The 13,823-nt window shown below is 35.8% G+C and overlaps 1 protein-coding gene across 1 annotated transcript in view; it reads right to left on the bottom strand.

Annotated features, from left to right (window-relative positions):
- The window catches only part of MACROD2 (mono-ADP ribosylhydrolase 2), a 1,989,932-nt gene that overhangs the window by 1,517,900 nt on the left and 458,209 nt on the right, over positions 1–13,823 (bottom strand). The window contains exon 4 of the mRNA XM_060031258.1: positions 2,740–2,769. Coding sequence (XP_059887241.1) covers positions 2,740–2,769 — 30 coding nt within the window. The remainder of the gene's footprint in view (positions 1–2,739; positions 2,770–13,823) is intronic.

The following is a 13,823-nucleotide window of genomic DNA, read 5'->3' as shown; positions in this document are numbered from 1 at the left end:
TGTATCTACACACAGGTTGAAGGAAACACAGGGAAATACAGGCCAACTCACTAGCGTTAATTCTATACACACCAACCGTGTATACATATATTGAAACAAAGCAGCTTGACAAGGGTATCTGAACAGCAGCCTACCTTCCCCAAAATGGCAGGGACTGCTCATTGCCTGCCAAACCTCCACCCTCCCCTTCTTCCTTAGAAAACAGAGCACTGCTTTTTTTTGATGAGCACATTTCTTCCTGGCATAAAACTATATTATCCATGAATGAACATTTGATCAATTCAAGGATATGAGACATCAGATAAAGCTGCTTAAAGAAAACTGGCTTGTCTTTTAGGGGCCACCTTTTTGATTTTTTGCCTTTCTTACTCCTCCTGACACCCATATTTTTGATGCCCAGAGTCCAGCAGCCTCTGTGGACCCTGAGTTCCACACAGTAGGAAGAGCAGAAAAGCCAGAGCTTGAGCACTTGATGACAGGATGGGATTACTGCACAGCCACTCTAGTCTACATCTAAGCTACTTTCACAGGGGACAGAAACATTTTTCTATCTCCTTTAAGTCACTATTATTTGGGGGGTTTCTGTTATGTGCAGCTAAAGTGATTTTAACTTATATAATTAGTCAATTCAGTTTTTTTTTTAAATAGCCAAGAACCATAAATTAACTATCTAGCTAATTTGTCTGTTTTAAATTGATAGATTTGTATATCTAGACTCAATTTTAACTTTTTATCCTACTTAACAGTACTAGTCAAATTTGTTAAAATACTAATATGTCATGTAAGAAAATCATCACTATGAATGACTTATTTTAATGTTTCCTTCACATATTATAAGAAACCTAGAGATAAAAATTTATTGGGAATCCAGTACATTCCTAAGGAATATTTCTCTTCTAGTTCCCAAAGAATACCAAAAAGAAGAAGAAGAAGAACAATGAGAAACCCTGTATATTTATATTTTCTAAAGTAATTTGGGGAAGAAGAAAAATACTCTGCTATAGAATGTGCATTGACATGTGGTAATATGAAGAGCACTTTCTAGTTTAAATTATTTTCTATCATTTCTATTTCCAACATTTTATTTTTTAAAAATCTATTGATTCTTATATGGGAACAATGGTTAAAATTTTAATTTTCAAATAAAATTTAAACTGAAACCTCCTGATGATGATTTATAAAGGATAACATTTCTTAAAAGTTGGGGATCAAGTAAACAAGTTCTAACTTGTTTGTTGAAAACCTAAAGCTCTGTATATACAATCATATCTATTTCAACCACATACATGAAAAGAGGGAGCAAGAGGAAGAGGGAGAGAGAAAACAAACCTATTTATGTCCATCTGGGTCCTAAATGAAAAGGACCCCATTCTACTCTATACTTTTTTCCTCCCCTACCATGTAGCATAGACTGGGGCTAGGTAAACTTTCATCTTTCAACCTAGAAATAAAAATAATAAATAGTTCCAAGATTTTAGTATCAAAAAAGAATTCCTAGTACAGAAATCTCTCTCTTCCTCATCTCACTTGATCTCTTTCTCTCTCTCCTCTGAAAAGGAAGAAAGAAAAAGCAAAATGCCATTACCAATTTCTTTTTTTATTTTTCACAGTAAGTCACTGATATATTAAGCTCTCAGGCTACAAAGTCATAATGATTTTAGTCATTATTATGAAAAAAAAAAAGATAAAAACCACAAGTCTCCAGATGTATTGTTTTAAAATTCATATTAAAAGTGACTCTATCATGCAGCCACTATTGAAAACAGTATGGAGGTTCCTCAAAAATCTAAAAATAGAGTTGCCATATGATCCAGCAATTCAACTCCTGGGCATATATCTGGACAAAACTCTAATTCAAAAAGATACAGGCACCCCTATGTACATAGCAGCACTATTCACAATAGCCAAGACATGGATACAACCTAAATGTCCATCAACAGATGAATGGATAAAGAAGATGTGGTGTATATACACAATGGAATATTACTCAGCCATAAAAAAGAATGAAATAATGCCATTCACAGCAACATGGATGGACCCAGAGATAAGCATACTAAGTGAGTAAGTCAGAAAGAGAAAGACAAATACCATATGATATCACTTATATGTGGAATCTAAAATATGACACAAATAAACTTATCTATAAAACAGAAACACACTCAAAGATATAGAGAACAGCCTTGTGGTTGCCAAGGTGAAAGGGGTGTGAGGGAGGGATGGATTGGGAGTTTGGGCTTAGCAGATGCAAACTAGTATATATAGAATTGATAAACAACAAGGTCCTACTGTGTAGCACAGGGAACTATATTTGATATCCTGTGATAATCTATAATGGAAAAGAATATGAAGAAGAATGTATATATATTTATATATGTGTAGAACTGAATCACTTTGCTGCACAGCAGAAATTAACACATTGCAAATCAACTATACTTAAAAAGTGACTATCATCTACTATATGTGTGTTCACCTCAATAGCTTATTGCTGCTATAGTTTATGCCAAAGATAGAAATATAAAGCTTGATGAGAACAACAACAGTATTCTGCATATTTTGAAGTCAGTTAAAATAACGTTTAGGCAAACCCAAGATATTTCTATTATAAATTTTCTAAGATTATAATTTGCGTGGTTGATGACTACAGCAAAATTAATTTTCTTTAAAGTATCACAGAACTTACTAAACATCTTATGGTTGGTGTAGTAATAAAATATATTTTAAGTGATGTTCAGGACTTACCACCTCCACCTCCAAGAAGACTGGTATTTGCTGTTCAAAAGAAAACAAAATAAAAGACATTAAATAATATATAAAAATATAATATGCCAGAGTAGTTCAGGAAAAGTTGGTAATGATCATGCTGTACATACACATACACACTCACACACACACACACACATATATATATATTACAATATGTACTTGCATATAAAGACAGACTTTATTACTGTTTTATTGTGGTATGAAAATGGAAATATTTCACTATTTTTCTCTTTTTTCTCTTCAAATGAATATTTTTACAATGTGCTTCCTTCTAATAAAATGAAGTACATATGTGATCCTTTTTTTTCCATTCTGTATCTAAATTAATCTTTTGGTTTCTCCATTTTATCAACTAGAGATAGAACAATGTTTTTTAGGCAATTTCAACAATTTCAAAGAACAATGTAACAAGAAAGTATAATGATAATTTTAATTAAATTAAACACCATCAAATAAAGCTATCTCAAGACACTCTACAATAAGAATGAACTCAAATAGTGACAGATTTATTCATTTTTACATTAATTTTTTTGTTTGAGAGAAAGAAATAAATTTTAAATATTTTTGTAAAACAATGATGTGTCATTTCTTACCCATTTATCCATTAACCTAGCACATATAATTATGAAGTCAAATAATAAGCAAAATATAAGACTATTCCATTTAGATTTTTTTAAGAGGTCAGATTTTCAGAAGGTTCCACTGCAGTTTTCTGCTGAAGTATTAAGCAACTTTATGCCTATGTTTATCTAGTCTCTACAAAAGCCAGAAAACAGAAGTCCTGCAGCAACATAAAAAAAGTATGTGGTAATCAAAGTCCCTTTCTTTGTGGAGAAACCTGAGCTACCAAAAGATTAAAGAAATCACTTAAGAAAGAGGAGTAGGAATCTTTAACTTGAATTTTCCTGTGATGTCCACAAACCACGCACTGCCATAATAAGAGAAGCAAATATCAGAGTGTTAATGATTCTATCAATAAATAATGGAGCATTTTAAGAATAAATGCCTATATTCATACGTGATGGTTTGCTAATTATTGAAACACTAAAGAGAACATGATGAAAATGCGTGGAGAACAAATGCCTTTGAAGGTTTTCTCAATATGTCAATCTTAGAGCATCACATCTTGTCTCATATGATCTTCCAAGTACAGGGCCATCTAATTGCTGCTCACGCCTTCCCCGCAGTGCTTTCATCACAAATATGGACTGCGTAGCAATGCCATTAGTCAACCATAAACAAAATTCGCTTCAGATATTACATTTTATTTACTTTTTTAACTTTTTTTTTTTTCTTTATTTGGGTCGCGCCACATGGAATGTGGGATTTTAGTTCCCTGACCATGGATCAAACCTGTGCCTCCTGTAGTGGAAGCGTGCAGTGTTAACCACTAGACCGCCAGGGAAGTCCCACTTCAGATATTATAAAGTCGTCTGCCACCCTGTCACCTCAGGTCCCCCAAATCCTTCTGACTTCACAGTGAAAATGTGTAGTATTTACATAGATCGTATCCAGGACTTAATGTCCTGCCCCAAATCAAACTTTGTAACTGCGGAAGTGGTAACTTGCTGAAGGGGAATGAGGAAAGATGTTATGAATTCTATCTTGGTTCCATACCCTTTAGTGGATGGGAGAAATTTCATGATGTCTCTTGGCAAACCCAAACATTTTCTTAAAACTCTTAGCTACATGCATTTATAAAACTGCATGGCATTTCACACTCCTGCCGATTTTTTATTTTTATATTTGACTGAGAACTCCTTCCCTGTCTATAGGTTTTCCAGATCCCAGAAACGCCATCTGTTGTCCTCCAATTTATACATATTCATTCATAAAGAAAAATGTATTTCCAACAACAAACAACAACAGCAATAAACAGTAGCTTTACATGCAAATTATCGTGCCCAGAATCACAATAACACAATATAACCTATTTTCACCCAATGCTTTGCTCAGTAAAGGTGGAGGCTGCCTCTTTTGAGAGCACAGCACAAGACCCATCTGTTTAACCAGGCCCTCATCCAATAGAGGTGGGTGGATGTGTGGGAGCAGGTGTAGGAACTGGAACTCCAGTCCTGGAGAACCATCAAGTCAGTTTATGTCAGATGTGTGCTCGCATCTAGGTGAGCATGTCTGGCCACATTTTAACATCTACATAGAAGTATTTTATAAAATTGTGGCATTTACATAGGGCACAATCACTTTTAAGATAATTTCATGTGCATTACCAGTCATGTAATAGAATCTTAATCTAAGCTGCTTAAATATATTCAAAGCAATTCTAATAACTGTAATCCTGATAATGATTTTTCTAAAGAACCCATCAAATTTAAGTCTATTTTATCAATTTCTGTTCTCTAAAAATTAAAAAATAAAATGTCTACATTATTAGGAAAAATATCAAGACAATTTTCTTCAGTAAAAGTGACAAAAATATTGGCAAATAAAAGTGAAACTTTATTATGATTTCTAATATTATTCTACCTTCACAAAGCACCTTATGTATAATATAACTGATTGTCAACATTTATTGGCCAGGTGGATTAATATTATTTCTTCCATTTTACAAAAGTGAAAATGACTTTTGTGTCTCTAAAATTAGTAGTCATTTAATTTTTACTTAATTATTTCTAATAAATCGAGGTATATCCTAATTAGAGACGAAGCCCCTAAAGATAAAGTCTGAGTTTAATAATTTGGCCTGCATTTAATAAGTTCTCAATACATGTTTTCCAACAGTGAGATAACTGGCAGGATTAATCCCATTTCTTTATTGACGTAGAAGAGGTTTTTGTTTACTGAAGTGTGTGGAAAGAGCAAATTTTGGTCCTTTTCTTCCTGGAAGATCAAGGTCTGTTAAAGAAACTCCTAAAAGTTTATTTGGAAATAGTGATTAAAATTGTATGAAATACGTTTATATAGTTATGTCCCTCCCTAGGTCCCCTGCTAGAGGAAATTTTGGATATGCCTCTTGTTATTCCTAGAGTTACATATGGAAGGTAAAGGAGAAAGGAACAAAGAAAACTTAAAGTTGATAACCATGATGCTACTGCTTCTAGATTGAGATTTAAAAATCCCTTCTCTGAGCATGCTTACTAATCAACACTATTTTCCTTTTTTTTTTTATTTTTAATTTTTTATGAGATTTAGGCTCACTTTTCCACTCCCTGTCAAGAATACTTCATAGACAGTGCCATATATATATATATTTTTTTCGTAGTAGCATGGCTAATTGCTACTATTTTTTTTTTCTTATACAGCAGGTTGTTATTAGTTATCCACTTTATACATATTAGTGTATATATGTCAATCTCAATCTCTCAATTCATCACACCACCACACCTGACCCCTCCACTCTCCCCCATTGATGTCCATATGTTTCTTCTCTACATCTGTGTCTCTATTTCTGCCCTGGAAACCGGTTCACCTGTAGCATTTTTCTAGGTTCCACATATATGTGTTAATATACGAAAAATGTTTTTCTCCTTCTGACTTACTTCACTCTGTATGACAGTCTCTAGATCCATCCACATCTCTACAAATGACTCAATTTCATTCCTTTTTATGGCTAATATTCCATTGTATATACGTACCACATCTTCTTTATCCATTCATCTGTTGATGGACATTTAGGTTGCTTCCATGACCTGGCTATTGTAAATAGTGCTGCAATGAACATTGGGGTGCATGTGTCTTTTTGAATTATGTTTTTCTCTGGGTATATGCCCAGTAGTGGGATTGCTGGGTCATATGGTAGTTCTATTTTTAGTTTTTTAAAGAACCTCCATACTGTTCTCCATAGTGGCTGTATGAATTTACATTCCCACCAACAGTGCAAGAGGGTTCCCTTTTCTCCATACCCTCTCCAGCATTTGTTGTTTGTAGATTTTCTGATGATGCCCATTCTAACTGTTGTGGGGTGATACCTCATTGTAGTTTTGATTTGTATTTCTCTAATAATTTGTGATGTTGAGCAGCTTTTCATGTGCTTCTTGGCCATCTGTATGTCTTCTTTGGAGAAATGTCTATTTAGGTCTTCTGCCCATTTTTCAATTGGCTTGATTGCTTTTTTAATATTGAGCTGCATGAGCTGTTTACAAATTTTGGAGATTAATCCTTTGTCCATTGATTTTTTTGCAATTATTTTCCCATTCTGAGGGTTGTCTTCTTCTCTTGCTTGTAGTTTCCTTTGCTTTGCAAAAGCTTTTAAGTTTCATTAGGTCCCATTTGTTGATTTTTGGTTTTATTTCCATTACTCTAGGAGGTGGATCAAAAAAGATCTTGCTGTGATCTATGTCAAAGAGTATTCTGCCTATGTTTTCCTCTAAGAGTTTTATAGTGTGCAGTCTTACATTTAGGTCTCTAATCCATCCTGAGTTTATTTTTGTGTATGGTGTTAGGGACTGTTCTAGTTTTCTTCTTTTACATGTAGCTCTCCAGTTTTCCCAGCACCACTTATTGAAGAGACTGCCATTTCTCCATTGTATATTCTTGCCTCCTTTGTCAAAGATTACTTGACCATAGGCACGTGGGTTTATCTCTGAGCTTTCTATATCCTGTTCCATTGAGCTATATTTCTGTTTTTGTGCCAGTACCATACTGTCTTGATTACTGTAGCTTTGTAGTATATTCTGAACTCAGGGAGTCTGATTCCTCCAGCTCCTTTTTTTTCCCTCAAGACTGCTTTGGCTCTTCAGGGTCTTTTGTGTCTCCATATAAATTTTAAGATTTTTTTGTTCTAGTTCTGTAAAAAATGCCATTGGTAATTTGATAAGGATTGCATTGAGTCTATAGATTGCTTTGGGTAGTATAATCATTTTCGCAATATTGTTTCTTTCAATATGAGAACATGATATATCTCTCCATCTGTTTTTATCATCTTTAATTTCTTTCATCAGTGTCTTATAGTTTCCTGCATACAGGTCTTTTGTTTCCCCAGGTAGGTTTATTCCTACGTATTTTATTCTTTTTGTTGCCATGGTAAATGAGAGTGTTTGCTTAATTTCTCTTTCAGATTTTTCATCATTAGTGTACAGGAATGCAAGAGATTTCTGTACATTAACTTTATAGCCTGCAACTTTACCAAATTCATTGATCAGCTCTAGTAGTTTTCTGGTAGCATCTTTAGGATTCTCAGTGTATAGTATCATGTCATCTGCAAACAGTGACAGTTTTACTTCTTCTTTTCCAATTTGGATTCCTTTTATTTCTTTTTCTCCTCTGATTGCCATGGTTAGGACTTCCAAAATTATATTGAATAACAGTGGTGAGAGTGGACATCATTGTCTTCTTCCTGATCTTAGAGGAAATGCTTTCAGTTTTTCACCATTGAGAATGAGGTTTGCTGTGAGTTTGTCATATATGGCCTTTATTATGTTGAGGTAGGTTCCCTCAATACCCACTTTCTGGAAAGGTTTTATCATAAAGGGTGTTGAATTTTCTCAAAAGATTTTTCTGCATCTATTGAGATGATCGTATGGTTTTTATTCTTCATTTTGTTAATATGGTGTATCACATTGATTGATTTGCGTATATTGAAGAATCCTTGCATCCCTGGGATAAATCTCACTTAGTCATGGTGTGTGATCCTTTTACTGTGTTGTTGGATTCTGTTTGCTAGTATTTTGTTGAGGATTTTTGCGTCTATATTCATCAGTGATACTGGTCTGTAATTTTCTTATTTTAAAGTATCTTTGTCTGCTTTTGGTATCAGGGTGATGGTGGCCTCACAGAATGAGTTTGGGAGTGTTCCTTTCTCTGTAAGTTTTGGGAAGAGTTTGAGAAGGAAGGGTGTTAGCTCTTCTATAAATGTTTGATAGAAATCACCTGTGAAGCCATCTGGTCCTGGACTTTTGTTTGTTGGAAGATTTTTAATCAGATTCAATTTCATTAATTGTGATTGGTCAGTTCATATTTTCTATTTCTTCCTGGTTCAGTCTTGGAAGGTATACCTTTCTAAAAATTTGTCCATTTCTTCCCAGTTGTCCATTTTATTGGCATAGAGTTGCTTGCAGTAGTCTCTTAGGATGCTTTGTATTTCTGTGCTGTCTGTTGTAACTTCTCCTTTTTCATTTCTAATTTTATTGATTTGAGTCCTCTCCCTCTTTTTCTTCATGAGTGTGGCTAATGGATTATCAATTTTGTTTATCTTCTCAAAGAACCAGCTGTTAGCTTTATTGATCTTTGCTTTGTTTTCTTTGTTTCTATTTCATTTATTTCTGCTCTGATCTTTACGATTTCTTTCCTTCTACTAACTTTGGGTTTTGTTTGTTCTTCTTTCTCTAGTTCCTTTAGGTGTAAGGTTAGATTGTTTATTTGAGATTTTTCTTGTTTCTTGAGGTAGGCTTGTATTGCTATAAGCTTCCCTCTTAGAAGTGCTTTTGCCGCATTCCATAGGTTTTGGATCGTTGTGTTTTCATTGTCATTTTTCTCTAGGTATTTTTTGATTTCCTCTTTGATTTCTTCAGTCATCTCTTGGTTATTTAGTAACGTATTGTTTAGCCTCCATGTGTTTGTGTTTTTAATGTTTGTTTCCCTGTAATTGATTTCTAATCTCATAGCATTGTGGTCAGAAAAGATGCTTGATATGATTTCAATTTTCTTAAATTTACTGAGGCTTGATTTGTGACCCAAGATGTGATCTATCCTGGAGAATGTTCCGTGTGCACTTGAGAAGAAAGTGTATTCTGTTGTTTTTCGATGGGATGTCCTATAAACATCAATCAAAGCTATCATCTGTGGTGTCATTTAACGCTTATGTTTCCTTATTAATTTTCTGTTTGGATGACCTGTCTACTGGTGTAAGTGAGGTGCTAATGTCCCCCATTATAATTGTGTTAATGTCGATTTCCTCTTTTATAGTTGTTAACAGTTGCCTTACGTATTGAGGTGCTCCTATGTTGGGTGCATATATATTTATAATTGTTATATCTTCTTCTTGGATTGATCCCTTGATCATTATGTAATGTCCTTTCTTGTCTCTTGTAACATTCTTTATTTTAAAGTCTATTTTATCTGATATAAGTATTGCTATTCCAGCTTTCTTTTGATTTCCATTTGCATGGAATATCTTTTTCCATCCCCTCACTTTCAGTCTGTATGTGTCCCTAGGTCTGAAGTGGGTCTCTTGTAGACAGCACATATATGGGTCTTGTTTTTGTATGCAATCAGCGAGCCTGTGTCTTTTGGTTGGAGCATTTAATCCATTTACGTTTAAGGTAATCATCGATTTGTATGTTCCTATCACCATTTTCTTAATTGTTATGGGTTTGTTTTTCGTTTTTTTTGTTTTTTTGGTTTCTTTTTTTTGCAGTACGTGGGCCTCTCACTGTTGTGGTCTGTCCCGTTGCAGAGCACAGGCTCCAGACGCGCTGGCTCAGCGGCCATGGCTCACAGGCCCAGCCGCTCCACGGCATGTGGGATCTTCCCAGACCGGGGCGCGAACCTATGTCCCCTGCATCGGCAGGCGCACTCTCAACCACTGGGCCACCAGTGAAGCCCCTGGGTTTGTTTTTGTAGGTCCTTTTCTTCTCTTGTGTTTCACACTCAGAGAACTTCCTTTAGCATTTGTTCTAGAGCTGGTTTGGTGGTGCTGAATTCTCTTAGCTTTTGCTTGTCTGTAAAGCTTTTGATTTCTCCATGGAATCTGAATGAGCTCCCTACCGGGTAGAGTAATCTTGGTTGTAGGTTCTCCCCTTTCATCACTTTAAATATATCATACCACTCCCTTCTGGTTTGTAGAGTTTCTAATGAGAAATCAGCTGTTAACCTCATGCGAGTTGCCTTGTATGTTATTTGTCATTTCCCTTGTTGCTTTCAATAATTTTTCTTTGTCTTTAATTTTTGTCAATTTGATTTCTATGTATTTCAGTGTGTTTCTCCTTGGGTTTATCCTGCCTGGGATTCTGCACTTCCTGGACTTGGGTGGCTATTTCCTTTCCCATGTTAGGGAAGTTTTCAACTATAATCTCTTCAAATATTTTCTCGGGTCCTTTCTCTCTCTCCTTCTTCTGGGATCCGAATAATGTGAATGTTGTTGCGTTTAATGTTGTCCCAGAGGTCTCTTAGGTTGTCTTCATTTCTTTTCATTCTTTTTTCTTTATTCTGTTCCACGGCAGTGAATTCCACCATTCTGTCTTCCAGGTCACTTACCCTTTGTTCTGCCTCAGTTATTCTGCTATTGATTCTTTCTGGAGTATTTTTCGTTTCAGTTATTGTATTGTTCATCTCTGTTTGTTTGTTCTTTAATTCTTCTAGGTGTTTGTTAAACATTTCTTGCACCTTCTTCATCTTTGCCTCCATTCTTTTTCCGAGGTCCTGGATCATCTTCACTATCATTATTCTGAATTCTTTTTCTGGAAGGTTGCCTATCTCCACTTCATTTAGTTGTTTTTCTGGGGTTTTATCTTGTTCCTTCATCTGGTACATAGCTCTCTGCCTTTTCGTCTTGTCTCTCTTTCTGTGAATGTAGCTTTTCTTCCACAGGCTGCAGGATTGTAGTTCTTCTTGCTTCTGCTGTCTGCCTCTGGTGTATGAGGCTATCTAAGAGGCTTGTGTGAGTATCCTGATGGGAGGGACTGGTGGTGCATAGAGCTGGGTGTTGCTCTGGTGGGCAGAACTCAGTAAAACTTTAATCTGCCTGTCTGCTGATGGGTGGGGCTGGCTTCCTGCCCTGCTGGTTGTTTGGCCTGAGGCGACCCAACACCTGGAGCCTACCTGGCTCTTTGGTGGGGCTAATGGCGGACTCTGGGAGGGCTCACTCCAGGGAGTACTTCCCAGAACTTCTGCCATCAGTGTACTTGTCCTCACAGTGAGCCACAGCCACCCGCCACCTCTGCATGAGACCCTCCAACACTAGCAGGTAGGTCTGGTTCAGTCTCCTATGGGGTCACTGCTCCTTTCCCTGGTTCCCAATACGCACACTACTTTGTGTGTGCCCTCCAAGAGTGGAGTCATCATTTCCCCCAGTCCTGTCAAAGTCCTGCAATCAAATCCTGCTAGTCTTCAAAGTATGATTTCTAGGAATTCCTCTTCCCGTTGCCAGACCCCCAGGTTGGGAAACCTGACGTGGGGCTCAGAACCTTCACTCCAGTGGGTGGACTTCTGTGGTATAAGTGTTCTCCAGTTTGTGAGTCACCCACCCAGCAGTTATGGGATTTGATTTTATTGTGATTGCGCTCCTCATACCATCTCATTGTGGCTTCTCCTTTGTCCTTGGAATTGGGGTATCTTTTTTGGTGAGTTCCAGTGTCTTCCTGTCAATGATTGTTCAGCAGTTAGTTGTGATTCTGGTGCTCTTGCGAGAGGGAGTAAGCACATGTCCTTCTACTCCGCCATCTTGAACGAATCTCAATCAACACGATTTTTTTTCATATTTTCCTAAGTAAAATGTCACTTCTATTACCAGAGGAGGTGGAGAAAAAAAGCAAGCTTCAGTAATTGTCTCAAAGACTGATTCAATGAGAAACTAAAATGAGCCATTACAAATTAATGAATCTGTGTATTGCACTTTTTCCTCTCCAAAATAACAACTCAATGAAATGAACAGTCTCACTGTTTAAAAAGCAAAAACAACACGGAATATAAAATGGGGGTAAGGGTGACCAAAATCTAATTTCAAAGTGGCAAATTTGAAGAATTTACTTATCATACCCTAAGCAAATGATTGTTGTTTGACATTTAGAGAAATTGTTTTTTTCTAATTAAACTCAGTTTTGAATTTTTAAATTCAAATTATCAAATTATACATAGGTATAAATATTCATTATAAAATTATCAAAACCAAAAAAAAAAAAATCAGATACAAGTAGGATTCTTTTTCATGGGATAATTAGCCTAAATGAAAAATAATCCTGATGTTTGACAGTAGTGTCATTATTTTATGTTTTTCTCAAGATACAAATGGAATATTACCTTACTTTCTTCCTGAAAAAAATAATTCTTAAATGACCCTCTTCTACGTGTGTGTGTGTGTGTCTTTTTAAGAATATAACTATAATTAAATTGTGGATCAAATAATGAAAATACAATTACTATATAAGTAATCTTATAACAGTAGAAGTTCCTAGATGGAATATACACCATTACATTATTACCTAAAGCACTTTTCCTCCTAAGATCTCAAAATTCTTTTCAGTCTATATAGGGTAATACAAAGAATACTGAACTGAGAGCCAGGTAACTTCATTTTAATTCTGCTTCAGTTACTAAATAGCAGATAATTTTGGCAAGTCATAGTCAACTATCTTACCTATCTTCTTCCATCAGGAAATTTAGAACCAATCGGGGATGTCAAACAGGTTTCAAACAATTCAGATTCATTAATTACAAGAGACTGTCTGTACCTCTGATTTGAGAAGGTTTCTGAGGCTAAATCTAGGCTCAGTGGAATAGAGAACCATGATCAATTAATAATGTTGGTCACGGTCAGACGGGGAAAGGAAGAATTAAAATGGCAGCACACATGCTATATATTGGGGATCGCTGGATCAGAGGTCTTCTCTTACATTGGACAGCTTTTGATGTAATGAAATTCGCTTCAATAATTTTGAAAAACAAACCTACTAACCTAACATGTGCCAGCATTGTACTTTAGCATGGCTAATAGCCCCTGCAGTTTCTGAGTCTGAAATAATTCAGTCTGTGAAATAGTCCAGAGCTGGGAGAGGTAACCCATGTCCTTTGTGAGTCAAACTGGCCTGTTTGGAACAACTTTTTATTCCACTTGACCAGTAATTCCTATTATCTGTACTTAGTAACCATTTATTTTCCCACTCCATTTCTACCTTCAACCAGGACTATCTGTCAAACAAGCAACTGCCTGGGAGACTAGTCTTTAAACATTGATTAAATCTATTTGTGCAGGATTTTTGTTTGCTTTTCATAATTATAAAGGGGATTATAGTTGCTTTCATCTTAAAAGCGTACTGACCACCTAGTTTAGCTTATTTATTCTCCTTTCTTATTACAACAGAGCACATGGGATGTCAAAATGATTGTTGGCAAAAAACTTTCCCAGGGGCTCTACTTAAAACACCACTTCATTCACAACATGCTATCCT

The sequence above is a fragment of the Delphinus delphis genome, chromosome 15, assembly GCF_949987515.2.
Source record: "Delphinus delphis chromosome 15, mDelDel1.2, whole genome shotgun sequence".
Taxonomy (NCBI): Eukaryota; Metazoa; Chordata; class Mammalia; order Artiodactyla; family Delphinidae; genus Delphinus; species Delphinus delphis.
Note: the sequence above shows the minus strand (reverse complement) of the source record. Positions and strands in the feature narration are given on the sequence as shown.